Source organism: Plectrocnemia conspersa, unplaced genomic scaffold, assembly GCF_051122295.1.
Source record: "Plectrocnemia conspersa isolate PC_06_02 unplaced genomic scaffold, ASM5112229v1 ptg000006l, whole genome shotgun sequence".
Lineage (NCBI taxonomy): Eukaryota > Metazoa > Arthropoda > Insecta > Trichoptera > Polycentropodidae > Plectrocnemia > Plectrocnemia conspersa.
Window position 1 is genome coordinate 12,189,715 of NW_028277170.1, and position 23,138 is coordinate 12,212,852.

Consider the following 23,138-nt stretch of genomic DNA (forward strand, 5'->3'; position numbering starts at 1 on the left):
TAAACATTTTTTGATCTCTAGTAAAAACCTCCGAGAAAGAAAAAATATTTTCAAACATCATACATGGGCTCGCTCTTTTTATGCAGTGGTAATAAAACATGTAAGAATATACATTATATAATCTCATTGAAAATTATCGAGAAATTAGCAAATTTCTCTAGAAATGGTCGGGAGTATAGGTTTTGTGAGCTTTTTTGGGAGAATGTAACTCCAAAATCAAGTCTGGATGAGGGCAGTAGCTCTTCTAATACTGAATGGATATTTATATACAGATTTGCTAAAACTACCACCAACGACTTTAAAACTACGTTTTAAAATGCAATAAAAAAACATTAAATTATATTTTTTTAGTTGACATTAATGATAGGCTGAAAGGCCTGATGTTTGTTCACATCTGAAAACGGATATAACATAACATACGTAAAGGGTCGAGTGAGATGAAGTTTAAGCTGTGCTAGTCTAAATTTTATAGATTTCATTGTCAAAAAACTATGCTAGCCATATCATTCTAGAATGTAAATGTGCTCCTGACTCAAACTAGTAGGATACCAATGCTTTTTATGGATTCATTTGCAAATCTTTTTTGTGAATATTATCGTAAAATTTCAATGCCTTCTGGACATTGTCTGTTCCTTGGCTATACGTTCACGCACATTTTGTACTTTCTCAAAAAAATATTTAATTTTACAAAACACAGTTTGACGTTAGCCCATTTGCCACATAAAAATGAGTAATCGGAGTCGGGAAGGCGTATTGTTTTTGTGTTACGTAATTTTCTGGGGTCGCCTTAGCAGTAGAATGCTTTATTATTAACAACGTCTTATTGGATCCAAAAGCACTTTATAATGAATTTGCAATTTGATAAAATAAATAAAATCAAAATAAAAATTATATTTAGAAGCTAGTTCTTCAAAATATATCTATTTCTACATACACCAACGAGTATATAACATTTGCGACAAGAAGCTCATCCATGTCACCTTATGAATCCATATTTGCGATATATGTAGTACATGAAAGTATTAAAGTTATCTCCTTTCACATGTCAGCTCCTCGTTTGATGTTGTTGACATGCGACATAAGATGATTTGCGACAAGTACACAACATTGATTAGTAAACGACGTTCATCAGTTTGGTTTTATACGAAATATATTATTCTCATAAAAGTATGCGTATGCCTATGAGGTCCGTTATCTGAAAAATATTCCTTAAGCTTCTATGGGATCTTAGTTAAAACAGAATTTTTGGATCGATATGAAATTGTACTTAGAAATTAATTTCTTAGTGAGACTGGTTTTTCTACCATTCATTAATTTAAAATGAAAAGTCGAAAATGTGTGAATATTCAGTTTCATTTAAGCGTGTCACGTGGCAGCTCAGCTACGTGTTATGAAAAATACAAGAAGCCTTCCTGTAATACGTCATATTTTATTATATCTATTATACAATTTTTTATTTTAATTTAAATACATTTATTATTCACTTTTAATTTAAGTTAAAAAAATAAAATTTCAGTTTGCGATTTATTATTGGCCAAATTTAACTCTAGTTTAATATTAGCCATTATTACCAAGTTAAGAAACGCTTTCACTTATTTGCGGAATAATATAGTAAAACACAATAGTAATATAAAAATAAAACCGTACGTATAATAGGTAAATTATGTTTAATTAACATATGTATTCGCCAGTAGTAACAGGCGAAGTTTATGCGTTTAATACGATCGATACACTGTGTACATATGTATATATATATATATAGGTAGCAAACAGTGTAAATTTCTGTTTGTACAACTTCATTTAAAACAAGTTTTAATAATTTAATTTTTTATTTGTATAATTTAAACTGATTGGAAATGTTATGGAATATGCAAAACACTTTTGCGGTAAATATTTCACGACATACTATTATATATAACTATGGGTCGTGATCTACTTTTGAGTCTACATAAATATTCATAATTCGATGTTCTTTCTTAGATATTGAACACGGCGAGAGTATGACTCAACCGATGAAGGCAATGTCCCACGATAGGACGCACTACTTCCTTCCCTATTGGGATAGAAAACCTTGCATGCACGTCAGATCTACATGGCCGGACCATTCGGTCAGATTATACACGTCGAATATTGTGGAGCGCATATACGAAAATCTGGTGAGTAAAAAACATATTTAAATACCCTGCGAAAACATTTGTTATTGTATGTTATTAAGAAACTGAAAATAAAAATAAATTAAAAATATAACTATGCATAAAAACTAGAACAAAGAATTGTAGACATATGTCGATTTTATCAGCACAAGTCAAAATATTTGAATTCATACTTCATAAGTACGCTTCAAACCATATCGTACTGTTTTTTTATGAATCAAAACGAGTATCATAATAATTTATTATGATAATTTTTTGATATAAACAAATTAAGTAGATGTAATTAACCCTAATTTTAAAAAGACTATTAATAATGTTTAGCATGCTGGATTTAAAAAATGGATAGGTTTGTTTTTCTTACAAAATAATCAATTTTTTTGTATCATACTTTTCAAATCGTCGTCAATATGTTCAATATGTTCAATAACACAAGTCGTTATCTACGTAAATATATTGCCACATCTGGAATTCTTTAATTTTTTAATCTTAATGTTTCTTCTGTGTATTAATGATATTTATAAAATTATTCATAATTCTAAATTTTCTTAATTAATTTTTTAATTGCTTACAGAGGTGTATTATAAAATAGCGTAGCACTGATTATATTGTAAAATTAATTAATAAAAACCATATTTGTTTCGTGTACTTTTAACTTTTATTTCGATACAATATAAATGCGCTGGCTTTGAATAAAATATTACTATTTCATAAATTCCAAAACTATTTGATTGAAGTGAAGCTCAAAGAGCGAAATTGCTTGCATTGCATCAAATATATATTTGTTAACGTTACGTTTGTATTGCAAAATTAATTTGTAAAAAACAACTACAGCACAGATTTAATTGTTGAATTAATTTCTACTTTTCTATTTTAATCTATAGAACAATTTAAAAATAATATTATTATCAAATTGTATGATTTTAAGTTATTATAGTAAAGCATGTTCAAGTAAAAAAAAAACAGCAATTCTTAATTCAAGTAGTTTTATTAATATAATGTATTTGTAATCAAACAATATAATAATATTGTTTAAGCTAAGGTAAAGACAAAATTCGAAATTCAACTGAAACAATTTGAAATTTAATTGTTCAAATCTCAGATATTTATTTAAGTATAAGTTTAAAATCTTAATGTAGGAGATCAAATTTAGTGAATATTTTATAATAATTATATAATCAGGGATGAAATCGTAATGTATAATTATAAAAGCTAGGTCGTATATTAGGTACTAAAAATTAAAAAAAAACATAAAAAAGTACAGATAAAACATGAAATCATTTCAATCTATTTCATTTCGACTTTAACCCACTTTGTTCATCGATACTCTAGTGCTTTTATAATTTTGAAAGGACCTTTCGCAAGTCCCTCAAAATAACCATTAACTGCCACTTCTAGCTCATTGTTTGAGAGCAAGTAATTGGTCGTAAAATTGAACTTTAATTCGATGTTTTCCATAACTATTCTAGGAATATAGTATTTGAAAACAATACCAAGAATGTCGCTCCACTCATGTCGTTCCAATAATTGAACATAAAACAACCTTTTCTTGATACAATTTCTGTTGTAAAGCAATTAATTAATTCGAATATCTCTCAAAAATAAATAGAAATATCAATGAGAAAATATCGTGAGCTACAATTCTGAATAGTATCCTTACATAAACATTTAAGTGAAAAAACATTGTGCATATTAATACGTTACTCAAGCGTATAATATTTAACGATGAAAAAGTTTTGAAAGCATTTGTATCGTTAAACGGTAACTGAAAAGCACAATCGTGCGAGTTTACCTGCAAAACTAAAATATATATTACTTTATTTTTAATTTCGTTTTATGTATACTATTATTAATAGTTGTAAACGTAATTGTATTGTAGTATTCGATAATTTATTAAGTACAATATAAGCACCAATGTGCTTAAATTAAAACTACTGGTTAAATTAAGAATGGTTTGTAAATTCAGCACCCAAAACAAATATTTACCGATCTCATTTGCAAATGGCTTAGTTCGTTTGTAGTAAATAAATTTTACCACACATATAAATACGCAACCAAATATAAAAATTGATCTTAAAATGTAAAAAAAAAACATTTTAACTAGGCTACATTTCCTTCATTTTCAAGAGATATCTATACAATAGGGATCACCAATTTTCATTGTAAAATTAGTGCAGCGTTTTCTCAATGAAGTATTTTTTGATGTTACTGAGGGACGGTGTCGACAGTCCGTTAATGCAATTATATTTTACTATTAAATGCAAGTTAATTCAACTCAAATCTATCTCTTCGCAGGAATTGGGATTACAACGCACATCAGAAGCTTCCGGCGACGAAGCGGTTAAGGTTCTTCGCTCAACCCTTACGGAACTTCACGAAGGATGCTGTCGATATTTGGAATTAAAACGTGGATCTAGTGGATCCTGCACGGAATTGGACAGGAAAAGAGCAGACTTGTGCCATCGCGAAATCGTAATTTGTTATATCAAATATTTTATTCTTAGCTGTAAAAAAATAGTATAGAACTAAAAAAAATCGTGCACATTTTTAATAAGCAGCAGAGTTGATTAAAATTTAAAATAAAAAAAAGCATTTTAAAATATATTAATAGAAAAGGGACCGTGGATAGTTTAATTATTCAATCAAAATAAATATACATATATTACACATGTACATTTCTAATCAATTTTCAGAGTTCCTTAAGCACAAAGAGCAGGCACTTAAAAGCGATCGTAACAAAAAGTTCCTTCAAAGAAAGATTCAAGACAAGCCAAACTTTTCTTTCCAAGCTCAAGTTTCTCATCGAAGACGTAAGTAAACAATCATTATTTTTCTTACATGTAATTCAAAATGCGTCTGTTTACATATGATTTTAGGACTTATTTATATAATATAAACTTCAAATAGAATAATGTCGTGTTTAAAATATTTCTACTTTAATGCTCAACTAAATTAGGATAAAATTAAACATTTTATAAGGGGCAAATTGTCTTAAATCTTAACAAGCTCTCATTAGCAAAAAAACGATTAAGTATAATTTGAACTCTGTCCAAAATTGCGGCACGTTTCGTAATATATGTAGTTACTAACTTTATATTTAATAAAAAAACTGACATCATTATGAAAAACTAAATAAAGTTTCATCATGAACGTGTCCTTTAAATTACATCCTGTATTCTATTGTATTTATTTGCAACGTATATTTTAAATACTAGAACTAATCTTTACTTCTAGGCAAAAATATTGCTGTATTCAATATAGGATAAAATTGTATGTTTGATTGCAAAGCTTTATTTTAAATTATTGAGACGTAGTATTATGAGATTTTTATTTGAGCTTGACACTTTTAAATAAAACACCATATTGCTTAACTTATATTTTTATTAATGGAAAAGCTTTTATATCATTACACTGCATTTAAATACTGCAAATGGCTTATTTAACTTTGTCGCAGCAATGAAATATTATATTCATAAATTATGAAAGTTGTTTCTTTTCTACAACATTAGAGAAAGCTCTCTCACTCGAAATGAACTTTATAAACTAGTCATATTACATTTTTTATTTGACTATTCAATAGTATAATATAAATTTGATATAAAGAAAATTAATAAAGACATTATATATGTATTTTTCTTTAAAAATACATTAAAAGGTTTCCTTATTTATTACCTTCGGTTACCTTACTTATTATTATATTACAAAAGTGTGCGATTAACCAAATCGTTTTCTTTTTATGAACGCATATTATCTGTCATATTTTCACATAGTTTCACTAGAACACTTATTGATAATTGCGCATTTTCAATAGCATTAATATTATTTTAATTCAGTCCTAAAATTAGTCATAATGGCGACATAGTAATATGAAAAATTATCTTTTTTTTATAGAACGTTTATTTTAAAACGATAATTAATTTTACAAGTATGTATATTTTAATATACAATACATTTTATTGTATGTAAAAATATTCAATAAAACGTTGCTAGTTACATTTTAATCAAAAAAACTAAAAAACTTTTTACATTTTTTTTATTAAAGTAGTACTCTGGCTAGTTGTCATGTTATTGCTTATGTTAATTCAACTAATTTGTTAGTTTTAACATAAGTCCACATTTAGTTATTTCATTGTATTTTAGCAGATTGCTTGAAACTATGTTGATTCGCTAAGCTTATACTTTTGCGAAATGAGCAATTTTTAGGTCAGTATTTTAGAGTAGTCGGCAAATGTAGCAATTCTTGTCTCCCAACTAGTACATGATGGGTGCCTCATGAATGTTGACAAGCATTGCATTTGTAAAAAATAATTATTACGATTTTATTGCTTTTAAATTAGGTATATATATTTGAATTCATTTCTGGGGTAAGTTTGATATTATTATTATACATACTTTAGACTGATTGTCTGTTTCATAGGTAATTTGGAGTTCTGTAGTTTCACTTTAAATTAAAGCAAAATTTGTAAATTTGATACAACGCTTAATAAATCCATTCCAAGGCATATGTATAAGAATATCAGACTTTATATTTTTATGTTGTTTCATTTCGAAAAATATTTGTTTTACACGGACAGATTTAGCGTTGACTCAATTTAATAAACATGTTATTTAAATATATGTGTTGATATGCATATATGGTAATATTACTGTACTCTTTTTGAAATATTTGCATTAGAGGTTTATATTACTCGTGACATATAAATGTAAGTGATGTTTTGATTAATGGACATTTAACCGAGCGTTGACGCTTAACAATGTACGGGGCTATAAAACTACGGCCCGCGAGCGATACATAGATTTTATATTTCCATACATATGCGCTATAAAAAAACGCAAGTTAAGGAGTTGCGAGATATGACCGTATGTGGTGCTCCTATTGCTTCGCATTTTGCTGTGACGTTACGCAGTTACAATTCGGCTGCACTTACAGTGCTCCATTATGTTCTTACTTTATTACCATTGCATATTAAAAATAGCACTATTAGTCCAGAAACATAGAGATTATGGGACTTTAATTCTTGTTCTTTTAAAGCAGAGTGTTAGGCATTGGCATATTGACAAATTTACATTGCGGTAAAGTCATTTCATAAAAACTAATAAAATTCAGAAAATATGTTTTTCAGGTGACGATTATGGTCAATTAAAATCATTTCATTGTAGATTTGTTTGTATTGGCAGCACCTATGTGAAAAAACATTTTTAACCCTTTGGACGCGTTAATAAAAAATAAATAATAAATTGTTTATTTAAAAATGCAAATTTTAAAATAAATAACAAATTAAATTGTGTTTAAATATTCTGATTCTTAAGAAAATTTTTTATTTACAATTATTTTTTATATTGATTCACTGAAAACAGTTTTTTTTTTAAAAGCTTTTTTTTCTATTTTTTGCGTAAAGAGATAAAAAAATCGATTGGGCTACTTTAGTCGATTCACGCGTTCAAAGGGTTAAAGACATAAAATCACAACTGCAGGTCATTACCATTTGCAACTACCCAAAATAAAGCAATTAGATTCTTTTAAAAAGTGGAATTTATTTAGTTATTACGGTAAAGATGTTTTTCAAATGTGTCCGCAAAATGTTAAAACCTGTTCTTTTTTCTATTTAAATAGATTTGTCTAGAGCTTAAAATATTTACGATTAATTTTTGCCAAGCCCTGCTTAAATACAAAAAATCATTTTTGCTCGTAAGTAGCAATGGAGCTTTTAACAGATAAACGACGATGTGTAAGTTTATTAGGGTATTTTGCTTCCTTTCTAAAGGCATTTCATAACATCTTGATTTGTGTGCACATTTGAAAGAGCAACATATCATTTCTCATTAAAGTAATAAGACTATCGTAACAATATATATTATTAGGTGCAGAATAGTAAATATTTACATATGCGCATTATATATAATACAGAGCATATATAATTTCTTTAGTATTGCATTATTAAATTAATTGAATATATTTTTGCATATATTTTTTGTATTCGGAGATTCGTTTAAAGTTTGATCATAATGTTTTATATAATATGTTATTATACAGCCCCAAGGAGCGTTACCAGATGTGGTCGTGTGGGCGGTTGGAGGAGACAAGAGATTGGCCTACCAGAGGGTGCCAGCTAGATTTCTAATTTACTCACCAGTCGAAGAAGAGATGGGAAAGCTTTGCGGAAAACCTCACACTATGTTCCTGAAGGTAATTATTTTATTACGCATTACACGTATAAACAGGTTCATTAGAAACCATGAACCGGAACTCTTCGCGCGGCCACTTTCTTTCTCCCTTTAAAGGTATTTTTTGTATTTTATTTCCGTGCCTCTGAATAAGCGCACGTTCAGTTTTACGGTTCTAAAAAAATAATAAATTTTGCTAAAGGGTAATATAAAACCCAAAGACGACCTGAATAGATTACCGTTTAAGCGTGCTTGCTTTTTATTACTTTATAATTGTTGTCTGGAATTCATTAAAATAATATCACTTGCTGAAAAAATAAAATAATATCAGTTGCTAAAAAAGTCCAACGTTGACATTATGTTTAAATTACGTTCACATAAGCTGTACAAATGCAGACAAATATACACAAAACTAAATTATAAGTTAACAAATAGGATATATTTTATTTGTTGTCTTATTTTAAACTTAATCGTTGACATTTATGAATTTTGATAAAAGACGCTACATATATTTATAAGTAGACGTCGTAAATATGGTTTTTGAGAAGGCCTTCGGTAAAGTTTGTTATGAGTTATTATTTGAAAAATTGCTGGACTTCAGGTGCTCAGATAAATTAAGATGGTTCTTCTTGAGCTATTTGAGTGATTGTAGATAATTCGTAACCTATGACGGTCAATTGCCGAAAGAATATTATATTTATTCCCGGGTTCCTCGGGGTCTAACTCGCTGTTATTTATTAAAGATGCTCGACTTTGTCATAAGAAACGCGTTTTTCTTCGAAGATTTGTCCGTTTTCAATATTCTTAAATCGGGAGCTATAATTTAGAATCCCCAAATAACATAATACTCCATCTTAAACAAAAGAGTTCAGAAAAGTTTCTTGAGATGGTTTCTCATTAAATCGGCAGCCAATCAAAACCAGCTGCCGATTTAATGACTTGAATAGAGAACAGAGAATAGAGAGAACTGTGATATTTCACACACACACATTACAGCTCACTAGTATTGGTGGAGTGCTATCATTAATATGCATATATGTATATACACATGTCTAGGACGATGAACCCATTGAATTGCCGCTGCGCTTAATATGAATTACTTTTTAATTTAAGTTTCTTCATTTTACAGATTCTCGCGTTGATTTTTCAACGTGTATGACGTAAGGAATTTAATCATGTTATATAAAATAGATGCGAATTTTCGTATCCCACTAATTCTATACCAACGGTTTCCAAACTATGGCGTTACAAATTTTACATTCAATAAATTTATTCTTAATAATTTTAATGAAACTAATTCTATTTTCTATGAAAATCTACTAAAATGAGAATAGTTTTATTTAAAAATATGCATACAGACATATTAAATACAAAATAATGGTTTATAACTACTCCCGTTTAATACAATTGTTTATAATCAATAAACTTTATGAACAATGTCAACAAGTTTTACCGAAAAACAAAGTTATTAACAATATATTTTTTTCTATATATAATAACTCGTAAAATTTCTCGTGAATAATTGTAAGATGAAGCTGTGTATATTGTATTATCTAATTAGTTGTAATAATTGTTTATAAATATATTAAGTGTTTCATCGCTGAGTATAATTTCATCAGCTATTGGCTTCTAGGAAATATTTTAATTAGATGTTTTGTCTATTTGAAGTTTCCAGGTAAAAAGGCCGACGGCGCTGGAGGATGGGGAATACCCACAAAATTACTTATTTACCTGTGGCTGGGTCTGAGAAGTCACAAAGCGCATTTTCCGGACGGTTTGCCAGGAGGGTTTCAGATGTGCAAGGAGCTCAGACTTGTCGAACGCCTTGAAGTTTTACCACCTACAATTATCTCGTATGTTGAACAACACGTAAGTTATAACAAATAAACCACTTTTCTACTCCAGCTAGCATAATAAAGTTTTAATGAGTTGTATGTGATGGTATTTTAGTTAATTTGCGATATCTTAGAACGCTGTGCTAATCGCAATCTGTATGTCGTTAAACTATGTAGATACTAAATAATCAACTCGTTTCATTGCAGTATCTAATAGTTTTAATTCATGAGGAAGTATCCCTATTGGGATTAATTATTCATATTAATTTCAAGCCTCGACACAGTGAGCGAAAATTACAGTAGCAACAAATTTTATAGCTTGATTATAAAAGCGTTTCAAGATTATTTTTTAAATATAAAATCAAACTATTTTTATTTTTACCATAAGAAGCTGCTTAAAATACTTAAGGTGCTAAATATTTATAATTTATAATTTCAATTACGAGATTTTTTACGTGTATTACTATTTACACTCACTATGCAATATATTATACATATACTCGGCCAAGATTTTAGAAAATTATTTTAGTGATTCCTTTTGAACTTACTAGTTATTCCGAAATTAAAATAAAATAATAAAAACAAATACAAATAAAAATAATACCTTCCCAATGTATTTTTCAAGTCTGCAATTTATTTTTAATTCAATATACAAATATAAAAAAATATATTTGTGTTTATGTAAGCATCACTTGTGATTTGGTGATTGTTACGCAAATGAAAATTACGAACACCTACACCCTTTTTTTATCAATACACATTTACAAAACATATAAACAGAAAAAATACTATTTATTTTATTGTATAATATTTTAAAATAATATTTTTATAATTCATAATTATTCTCCATCACCAAAACATTAAAGGGAAAATTGTACATTTTTGGTTTCCCTTTTGACATTTTATATGTATACTAAAAGGGTATAGTAGCTCTTGGGATATGCGTATACGCGCCTACTTGTTTTCGTCGCTCAATTCGTATGTTATCCATACACTTTGTCTCCATCCCTTCCCAACTTTCTTTATATGTTTATACACTGTTCAATCGAACTAGTTTAGCTCAGCTAGCCATATGATATTATAGTTTAAGTACGATTTCCTTCCATTTCTTTGGTGGTCTCCCACATCCAGGACTATACTCGATATCTTAATTTTCAGTTTTTTAAATCATCTTTGCCATTTGCGTATATTTAATAAATCACCCTCTACCTTACAAATGTTTTTAGTGGCTGTAGTAGGCCATTTATTTCGAATAAATTTATATAACATGCAATTTTGTATATAAATTGTTCACTGGGTAAAAATTCTGCCATTGTACATTTTGGGGCCCATTTTTTGTATATATATATATATATATATATATATATATATATATATATATATATATATATATATATATATATATATATATATATATATATATATATATATATATATATATATATATATATATATATATATATATATATATATATATATGTGGTTGAATGCGTTTTCGCGGAGAAATATTTGGTTAATATTTCTAGGAGTCGGATTACTCCGCGTACTTTTTTGATTCCGTGTGGAATCATGGTCCCTACGTTTCGGCCAGATTCGCCCGGCCATCCTCAGGGGAAAATTGAGAATATGAACATCCGGTGTGGGCAAAGCCCAGCATGTGGTTGTTCAGATCTGAACAACCACATGCTGGGCTTTGCCCACACCGGATGTTCATATTCTCAATTTTCCCCTGAGGATGGCCGGGCGAATCTGGCCGAAACGTAGGGACCATGATTCCACACGGAATCAAAAAAGTACGCGGAGTAATCCGACTCCTAGAAATATTAACCATATATATATATATATATATATATATATATATATATATATATATATATATATATATATATATATATATATATATATATATATATATATATATATATATATATTTGAATGTAAAGTCTGGATGTACACCAACACAGATATAACATAATACGTACTTAGGCATAAACCTCAAGACTGACTGTTTAAATTTAAATTGAAAAGAAACAACGACATTAATTTTGGGATTGTCTAATATTATTTATGTTTTAAAAAATAAACAATACTAGCAACAAAATTTTGTTATCAAATTTGTTTACGAAATATCTCGCAATCACTGTTTTATAATTCATATTTTAACTAACAAAGTAACACCATTAATGATATATAATGTAAAAAAATACCTTTTCAAGTCTCTTGAATTTCTTTATAAATATTATATAAGACGTTATTATATTTGTTAAGAAAGTAATTAATATTTAAATTGAATTTAGCAGTACTCGTGCCTATTACATGTTCCAAATAAAAAAAAACAAATAAAGTGCCATTCGGTAAATTATTTTTGCAAATTTATTAAGAACTTTAATTATTAAAAAGCGTATTTAGACAATTGATATTTTTTATATATTATCACCTTAATTTAACAGTTTGTACTAATATTGCTTTCACATAATTTTTATTTATAATATTGAGGATTTTAATCAACATGTTAACAAATAAGGGATTATTTAACATAGTTTTGATACAATAAGAATTAGAAGTTTGGTTTTAATATTATCAAAACTCTAAGTAAAGATTAAAAAATTACTCGATATCGCAATTAAACTAGATCTAGATATCAATTAGTGTTCTCAATTATTCGTAGTTTTCAACTATTCGAATATTAAATAAAAAAATTGATAAAGTATATATTCCTAATTTTTTTCTCCGTGCTTACCGATAATAAATAAGTTAAGCAATTAGTGCAAAAAATTAATTTATTGCCTGTTAAATATAATTTAAATAAAAAATATTGGTTTATAAATATTATTTTAGTTAATCAGTAATTACTTTTATAATCTTAGAATTTTAAATTTTTTATCAAATATGCATTTCACAATGCTGTTTGTACTGATCAATGAGGGCGACAAAAAAAATGCCTAATTTATTATTTTACAAATTATTTGATCAGGGGTCATTTCAGCTTTTAAAATTCATAATTAAAGCTGCGATTAAAGAAACATTTTTAATACATTATTTTGTCGAATTGGTTGTATGTATAATAGATTTGATATATAATACATACATACATAAAGATCGGATCCATATCGGCGTTTGCTTTGTGTGGATTTGCATATAAATTTAATAACTAGAAATAAATTACCAACGATCGAATTATTGAACTGATTAAAATAAAATATTTGCGACTTAAAACAACACAAAAATTTGCGACGCACACCTGTTTTTGAGATTTTATTTGTTGGGAACTGTTACTGTCTCGCATTTTGAAACAAAATAAAAACGCAAACAGGACTATGGATTTTAGAGCGGCACTAGTCACTCGAGTATATTGAGAGAGAAAACGACTACTTCTATTAAAATATTCATATAGCTGAAAATCGGTCGAATAATTCGAATAATTAAATATTCAAATATATAATTGAGAACCCTAATAACAATCATACATAATATGAGTATGGTATTGTATATGTACATAAAGTAATAATATATTAAATAATATTTAAGGCTTAAGTTTTATTATTTTTATCTTGATTTCCTAATATAATTAAACCTTTCGTTGTCCATATAATCTAATCCAACTATTTAAGAGAGCAAAATATTTATTAGATGTCTTAAAATTAAATTTTCTAATTATTTTTATAATTTTTATTTTAGAATTTCCAACTACGCGCTTACATTTACCAGGCTAGGTCTTTAATTGGCTCGGACGCTTCCGGTCTATCTGATCCATTTGCCAGGATCATAGCCGGCGAGTACTGCAAGACCACAAGGGTCATTGATGAAACATTAAGCCCGACTTGGGATCAATCATTCGTCTTCAACGACGTATCCCTCTATGGATCGATGGAACAAATCAAAGCCGATCCGCTAATTATAATAATAGAAATATTCGACCAAGACCAAGTCGGAAAGTCTGAGTTTATCGGAAGGGCTATGGCGAAGCCTCGCGTTAAAGCTCTGGAGGACCCTTACGTCAAGCCCCATTTTCCACCAGCTTTGGAGTGGTACGAAATAACAAGGGGGCTGAACAACGCAGGTGAACTTTTAGCGACTTTCGAGCTCCTAGAAATAGGACGGGGAGAAACTGGAGAGCCTGGACAGCCACCAGGAGTTCCCGCTCTAGTTCCGATGGAAGGAGAAGACATAATTCCGGTACCGATTTCAATAAGACCCACTCTGTCTTATTATAGAATAGAAGTACTGTTTTGGGGATTGCGTGATATGAAGCGAATACACTTTTTAACAGTGGACAAACCTAGGGTTGATATCGAATGCGCCGGAAACATATTGTACTCGTCAATAGCACAAAACGCTAAGAAGAATCCGAATTTTAGCTGTTCTGTAAAGTTCCTTGACGTTGAACTACCGGAGCAAGAGTTGTATAGACCTCCTTTGACTATTCGAGTCGTCGATTGCAGAAGCTTTGGAAGATTCACACTAGTAGGAACTCACACTATTAATTCCATACATAAATACATGCATAACTTTCCTACTGTAAAAGAGCGAGAAGCCGAAGAGCGGAGAAAGTCGGCTATAAGGCAGCAGAGCTCTGAAGGGGAAAACGTTGAGTTCAACTTGGGCGAGACTAAAATACAGATAGAGAACGAGATGGAAAGCTCCCCTTTGTTGTTTAAAGACGTGCCTTTGTTGTACGGAACCAACGTGGGAGGCAAGAACAAAAAAAATTTTAGGTTGGAAGATCAGAAAAGGCAAAAGCAGATTAATAACGTCGCTAGCTGTAGCGGTGCTAGCGGAAGTGGAACCAATGCCGAGATAGACGACGAGGAAAGCTCTAAGGATTGGTGGACAAAATACTTTGCTTCAGTCGATAAAATGATAGAAGACGGAAAAGAAGCTAAGATTGACATGCAAAAGGCGAAGAACAACTCTATATCTTTGTTTGTTGACATGGAATATAACGCGGCATTGAATTTTATGCCAAAGAGTAGTGTGAAGAAAAATTCGGATAAGCGCAAGTTCAAATCAGTTTCGACTGCTGTCAAGTTTGCTTCAAAGACAGTTAGCCCTGAAGAGAACAAGAAGAAAAATCTAACAAAGTCTGTTCTTTGCAAGGTATGTGTATAAATAAAATTTATTATTGTATTAAATTATATATGTAGTATATATCTACATAAATTAATCTCTAAAACTGTCTTCGTTATGACGTAATAGCTCACACTGTTTTCTAAAATCGCCAATTCACTAATTATTCTACAGTTAAAAAGACAAAGATTCCAAAATGTTTTATATAATGTTTTAAAGGCTATTTCATGAGTGTCTTTATCAAATTTTTCAAACAATGTAATACCACGGTATATTTATGACCATCGTTAATATTAATTATAGTATGGTATTACGACTGGTTTTAAAATGCAAGTATGCGCTTCTTTTTAAAACGTATTTTGAATAAATTACATATATGTAAAGAGATTTCACCTTATTTATTATATTACTTAGTTTCAAACCGCAATACAGTAAACTTTGCTTACTAAACTACAACATATTATGTTACAATATAAAACAGTAATTATCTCGTAGCGTTATATTGCAACTCAAACAATTCCTGTGGTTTCGACTTTTCCCCGCTTGAAATAATTCGCTAAGCAAAGAGATAACAGTGTAACAAATATGAATACCTTATTTGTTTTTTAATATGAAAGTTAGACCTTTACCTTCATTAATAAAATGATTGCATCTGACTAAAGCTTTGTTCATTGCAACAAAAACTACACTTACTTATGAAAAAAAAATATAATATATTTCAACAAACTTAGAGTAATACTAGTGGAATTATCAGGTTTTCATGATTCACACATATTGTGCATATTACTATTTATTAATCAACTTTAATTGTATTGTTCAGATTTGGATAGTACTTCAAGTATTAATTTTTTTCCAAATTACGTAATATCTCTAGATAATAGCACTGTAATTAAAATCAATATTAAAAAAATATTCTATAAGAAATATTTAGTTTACTTGTAAAATCTTGTTTATAATATATATTTTCTGCAAATATTCAAAATGTGTATCGCTCTTCTTTTTTCAGATTTATTCAGGCGAGTTGGAGAGTCAACCACAATTCGAAGAATTCAAAGAATGGCTGCTAACATTTGATTTGTACAGAGGAAAGAAAACCGGCGAAGACACCGAGGACGAGAACCGAATTGTCGGATCTTTTAAGGTACCTTAATAAATTTACAATATTGTGATTTTATAAGTAGTTACATTTAAATTAAAAAATAGACAATAAATAAATCGGCAAAATCTATTTTTAACCTTTAATTGTGTTCAATAATAAGAGTTTTATTATAATTTATTAGACAAATCTAGGTAAAATTTTACAGGATTATTCCGTACACTGATTTTTCAATAACAAAAAAATATTTTTATTATGTTATTAAAACAATGGTTTTTAGTTACCGATTTTATTGTACAACTTAAATTAAATCCAATAAATCAATATTTTTCTTCGTGAAAAAATGCAAAAAAACGACAATCTTAGGCTCGTCTTATTATTTTTTCCAATATTGAAAACGTAATTCTTGTCTAAATCTATTTAAAAGGATCTTTATGAAACATAATAGTAGTGACATGTAATAAAATAAATTCCTCGTATAACTTCAAACAACGCATTTCCAGTTTTTACCATTGTTTTAAAATCATTAAACTCTGGTGTACAAGTAGACGTTATATATACAGATTTTGAAAAGGCCTTTGATAAAGTCAATCGCGATTTACTAGTGAACAATTAAATTAAAGCTCTCACAAACTTATTGCAAAATTATTTGACTAGCAAATATCAGTTCTCCAAGTAAAAAAAACTTATTTTCTGAACGATATAATACCTTTATTGGAGTCCGGAGCAATGAATCATTATTTTTTTATTATATGCGGATATTTTAAATTTTTTAAGAAAGTGCAGTTGATTTCGGATTCCCTTGACTTGCAGGAGGATAATTCTTTATGGAAGTGGGCTTTTGATAACTGATTACTTTTCATGTATCATGAAATGTCACACAATTTCATTCTTGAAGTCCCCGATGCTGGCGGAATGCTCATACCATATCGGTGGACATATTATAGACAGGCCTTTCTTCACTAAGAATGTTAGTGTAACTTTTAAGAAGCAGTGACAATTCAACCTGTATTTTGCAGAGATGCACGGCAGATCAAAATACAATTTTTTTTAAGTATTGCGCACTCTTTATGATGCTTTAGTCCGCATCATACTAGTAGCTAGCTCATTTTGATTTCTAGCATTATGAGTCAATGCAATAAATTACGGGTCGAAACTTTTGGTGATCATTTCTTGTTTCTGTTTATTGATATGCTATTATGAACCGTAAATGACAAATTAACACAGAGTTGTTATAACAATTCCGAAATTGTTTGATCGTATTTTATAAGTAAATATCATATAATATGCAAATATTGATTTTTCAGGGCGCAATTAAGGTGTATAAGTGGCCAATAAATCTGAGCGCAGAAGACCGAGCGGCTCTAGGCTACGATCCCCAATTCGGAGTGTTTCAAAATATGCCATCGAATGAGCCTATAAGGGTTCTGGTCAGGGTGTATATTGTTAAAGCAAACGACTTGCATCCGATGGATATGAATGGAAAGGCTGACCCTTACGTGGTTCTTCAACTGGGTTCCAAGAAGGTCAGCGACAAGGAAAACTACATATCGAAGCAACTGAATCCGATATTTGGAAAGTGTTTTGAGGTAGAGGCTACGTTCCCCAGGGACTCAGTGCTGGTTGTGAAGATACAAGACTGGGATTTGGTCGGTTCTGATGAAATCATTGGAGAGACTAGGATAGATTTAGAGAATAGATTCTACAGCAGACACCGAGCGACGTGCGGCCTTCCGAAGCAATATGAAGAGTAAATATTTGTATTTGATAATTTAATGGTATTAATCATAATAGAGAGCATACGATGTCTTACGTTTTTTTACGTTGAATGCAATAAGAACTATTGTACTAATTTTCATTAAACCAAAAGCGTAAAATCAATATTAATAAATAACAACTAATATAAAAAGCAAATATTCATCTCTCCTTGTATTTTTTAAGTAGCCTTAACAGTTCGTTTACAAGAAAAGTAAGCAATAAAGACATGTTTGTAGCACAATGTAATTTTTATACTTACTAAACATATTCGAGAAAATATTTTATAAATTATCTTCAATGTATGAGATAATGATGAAAACCGTTCCACCCGTAGAATCATTAAAAATAAATATTTAAAAGGCGAAATATTTTTTAAAGTAATATTTCATTCACCTGTAAGATAAATAATGTCGACTATTTACCGTTTTTAGCAGCTAAAAGAGAAAATATTTTTAAAATGTAACTTTGAAAATTGAATGAAATGTCTTCTGCACCAATAGTTACAATACTAATATTACAGAAATATGAAGAATTCGCTTAAGAACACGTCTGTTTGTGTCACGTGACCTTCTATAAAATATACGCTCGAACCATGTTTCAATTTCAAATATCATCCATATCCTTTGAGAATATCGGAAAGGGTTTGTAAAGATTCTTAATATCAACGTTGTTGTTTGCGCCTGTTAATGCGAACATTTCCTTTGCAAGGATAAATGCTTTTAAGTGTGTTTCGTAATTCATACATATGTTTTCAGGCAGGGTTACAACAGATGGCGTGACGCAATGAAGCCGACTCAAATATTAGCTAAGCTGTGCAAAGAAGGAAAATTAGAGGCGCCCTCGTATGAGCCAGGTAAAGTGAAAATCGGAAAATTAACTTTTGTAAGCGAAGACGAGGACTTCGATGCTTGGTCCATGAGCAATGGGAGATGCAGAGAGATGGAGGAGAAACTGGCTTTGATTGCTCTGCACAGGTGGCAAGAGGTGCCCAGAGCCGGGTGTCATTTGGTGCCGGAGCACATTGAGACGAGACCGTTGTACAACCCTGACAAACCAGGTTTGTACAAATTACACTTTAAAATAATAACCTAATTTAAGCTAAAACGATTATTTAGGTTATAATTATCAGAAAAAAACTTAATCACAAGAGTATTATGTGTGTCTATTTATTACTATTCTCAATAGTCTGCAAAAACTCAGTTTAAACAAACATTTAACCTTCAAATCACTGGTCTTTGAGCTCAAGGTAATACGCTCATATACACATGCTCTTTAAAAAACATATTCAATATTTACACGACATGTTAAATTGTATCATTAAATATATTATTTAAAATATAAAAAAAACAACTTTAGAGAACACCTTAAGTAGATGAACACTATTCCACATATTTTTGCTCCAGCTCTTTATAGTTGTCAACGAAAACGTCCTTGTGTCTGGAAAGCTCGTTAAGAAGCTTGTGTAAAAGGAGCGTTCTCAAACCGCGAGTGGCAAGAATATTACCGTCTTTTAGCAACTTTGAAAAGAGCTTCATTGAATAAATTATATGACGCCGAAAACAAAATGAATTGTATTTCAAAGCTCCTAGCAAAAATGCACTAGGATGCAAATACGGATACAACCCATACTTCCTTTTGTAGGAATATCCAATAAATTTTCTTTAGTTCTCTTCAACAATAAGGATTACTTTGCTAGACTAGTGACGATTGCCATAGCTCACGTATTTAAGTAACTCGAAAAATTGCTATCAAAACCATTCTTCTCAACTTCCGAAAAAGTAGATCATTTATCGAATGCTTTTCGAAAGTCGATATAGACTACATTGAATTGGTGTTTAAAATCGAGGGATTTTGTCACCGTCTTCGAAAAGCAAAAGGTGACGGTGACAATGAAAAAACGGGTTGTTGGTGCACAAGCATTTGTCGATTGTAATCGCGGATATAGTATATAGGAAAAATGACGTTTTTTTTAACAATTTAGCAAGTGCTGAAAGAACAGTGACCGGTCTGAAATTAATTGTTAATTTAAGGATATTTTACCTAACATGACATTATTATTGTGACCCATTTTAAGATTAACGATAAATTGTAAAAAAGTTAATAATAAAATATATGTAGTTGAATATACAGCTTTTGCACATACATATATAATATTTTACACTTTTGCACGCGTAAATTTTTTATAACTAATTTAAATTAACGTATCATACTTAAAACGATTTACATAAAATTCAATAAAAAAATATAATCAATTATGGTATGTTTTGGTAATAATAAAAAAAGATTCACCCTCTAATTCGATCTGTATTGTTGGTCTTCTGGGAAAAAATCTGCGTTCGTAACGTACCCATATTAAGGGTATTGATACTAGATCAATACCATTCATATAGGAAGTCGAAAAGTCAACGCAGGAAATGAGCGAAGTTCTTCGTGGTGAAAATCTTTTTGGTAAATAAATGTTATAGTTTTAGAAACTCGCAGCCCAAATAGCGTTACAATTATTTTCCGCGCGAGTGAAAATAAAATAAATATTTAATTATTATTCCAAGAACGAAAGCTTGACCCAAAGCTCGTACATCTACCATATGCATTATATATTTATTTTAAAAACTTTTTAAGGTATCGAAAGAGGAAAGCTGGAAATGTGGGTTGACATGTTTCCAATGGATTTACCACCGCCGGGACCACCCATCGATATATCGCCAAGGAAGCCTAGGGCCTATGAATTGAGGATTATAATTTGGAATACGGACGACGTTGTACTCGAGGATGATGCATTTTTCACTGGAGAAAAAATGTCCGACATATACGTCAAAGGGTAAAAACCACATATTTTTATATAATTAAAAATAATTATGTTTTAATATAATATACATTATTATACACTTCGTTGAATAATCGTTTACGTCTTACTGTCGACTCTGAGAGCTCTGTACAAATTTAACATATGGTCATATATGATAATGGTAGCATTAAGGTCCAAGCTAAGTAGGAATATTTTTTATATGTGAGTGTCGCATAAATATTATTACTTAAAAGGAGGCATTCTGGTTTTTCTTTAGGTTATTCATTTTCAAGAAATATATTTTAAAAAATGATTATATTTACGTGTTTGAAATTACGTTTTTTCTTTTTGAGTTTCATTCTTTATATATTTCGCCAAGATATTCTTAGCATCATCAGGATATTTTTTATTAAAAAAAAAGTGTATGTAAACGAAAAAAAAACATGATATAATTTTTTTTTTAAATATATTTATCGCGTAAAAAAATAATAATTTATATTATAATGCTATGCTATTGTAGGTGATCCTGTTTGTGGTCTTCATTAAAACTATAGTTTGGTGTTCTTTTTCTCCAATATGATTTTTGTAATTATTAATAACACTTACAAATCGCTATTTAAATGCCAATTTTCACTACCATACTTCATAACTAAACTCTGAAATTAAATGTTGGCAGTATTGGATCAATCAGCAGTTGGGCATTAAACTGAAATTCCAAAGGGCTAGTTTTAATAAACTATCCATAAATTAATATTTAGCAGTGTTCTTAAAAATGTTTTAGCTGTAACAGTATTAAAAATATCGTTTTGAGTATATTATGTAAAATAATTTAAAATGATATATTATTAATATTGTACACAGGTGGCTAAAAGGTCCAGAGGATTGCCAAAGCACAGATATCCATTACAGATCCCTGACTGGAGAGGGTAATTTCAATTGGAGATATATTTTCCCCTTTGACTATCTGGTCGCAGAGGAAAAAATAGTAATATCAAGAAAAGAGTCTCTGTTTTCTTGGGATGAAACTGAATCGAAAATTCCTGCACGACTCGAACTACAAGTCTGGGACGCCGATCACTTTTCGGCAGACGATTTTCTAGGTAACGTCTATAGAAGTATAAGCGTTTGCAATTCTGCGATATTTTGAATGAAGCGTTTTTATTATGCTGTGCGCTATGTTTGAGCGACTATGTCATTTTTAATCGTATATTAGATCTTAATTATGTTATTTAGGTGCAATCACTCTGGACTTGAACCGATTTCCTCGCGGCGCCAAGTCTTCAAAGTTATGCACTTTGAATATGTTGAAGATGGACGGTAGTGTGCCCACTGTGAATATATTCAAGCAGAAGCGAGTTAAAGGATGGTGGCCATTTTACATCAAAAAGGAGAACGACGAACTGGAATTGACTGGTAAAGTAGAAGCAGAAATACATCTCATGACCAAGGAAGAAGCTGAGAAAAGTCCTGCCGGCTTGGGAAGAAACGAACCAGATCCTTTAGATAGACCAAAGTGAGTGATGCACAACTTATATTTAGTGTTGACGTGAATAGTATTAGTAAGCCGTCAAAAAAATTAAACCAATTAGTCCATTGAATTAGTCTATTTACACAGTCTTTGAAGAATATCACCAAAAACGTACCACATATAAATTTGAACTATATTTTTGTTTCAGTCGCCCGGACGGATCGTTCATGTGGTTCTTAAACCCGCTAAAATCTATCAGATACATCATTTGGCACAACTATAAATGGAAAGTTTTAAAGGCGTTGGTTATCATCGGCATATTTCTTCTCCTGCTGTTGTTCTTCTATGCTATACCCGGATACAGTGTAAAACGTATGCTTGGGGCTTAATGTGCTTATCTTTCGGGTAAAGAATATATATAAAATATTTTTGATAATATTTGAGGAGATGTTTAAGAGGGTTTGTTTGAAGAGTTGGTCATTAAAAAGAATATCAAAAATCAGTATTTCAAAATATATGTAATAGATTTTAGAATTATATATACGTATACATAATCTCTTTAATGAATTTCTTTAAATTCATAACATATTACATATTAAATTATATAATGGAATATATCTACATATATCGAGTATATTATTTACTCCCCTTCTTCATATTATATTATGAAATTAAAACATATTCATATATACAAACCAAATATTTGAATATCATTTTAACATCATACTTGATAAAGTTGTAGCAGAAACAAATACTATGGGCACTAAAAAATACCGTATGTTTATTTTAAATTATTATTATCGATTAAAGAACC

General features: G+C 29.8%; 1 protein-coding gene across 1 annotated transcript in view; it reads left to right on the forward strand.

The window, feature by feature from the left end:
* Positions 1 to 22,845, forward strand: part of mfr (ferlin family C2 domain-containing myoferlin misfire) — a 127,820-nt gene extending 104,975 nt beyond the window's left edge. The window contains exons 15-27 of the mRNA XM_088188164.1: positions 1,981 to 2,156; positions 4,446 to 4,622; positions 4,844 to 4,960; positions 8,185 to 8,337; positions 9,984 to 10,184; positions 13,829 to 15,247; positions 16,224 to 16,358; positions 17,621 to 18,063; positions 18,827 to 19,128; positions 20,691 to 20,889; positions 21,718 to 21,956; positions 22,090 to 22,369; positions 22,533 to 22,845. Of these exons, the coding sequence (XP_088044290.1) occupies positions 1,981 to 2,156; positions 4,446 to 4,622; positions 4,844 to 4,960; positions 8,185 to 8,337; positions 9,984 to 10,184; positions 13,829 to 15,247; positions 16,224 to 16,358; positions 17,621 to 18,063; positions 18,827 to 19,128; positions 20,691 to 20,889; positions 21,718 to 21,956; positions 22,090 to 22,369; positions 22,533 to 22,713 (4,022 nt within the window). The 3' untranslated portion in view covers positions 22,714 to 22,845. The remainder of the gene's footprint in view (positions 1 to 1,980; positions 2,157 to 4,445; positions 4,623 to 4,843; positions 4,961 to 8,184; positions 8,338 to 9,983; positions 10,185 to 13,828; positions 15,248 to 16,223; positions 16,359 to 17,620; positions 18,064 to 18,826; positions 19,129 to 20,690; positions 20,890 to 21,717; positions 21,957 to 22,089; positions 22,370 to 22,532) is intronic.
* The last annotated feature ends 293 nt before the right edge of the window (positions 22,846 to 23,138 follow it).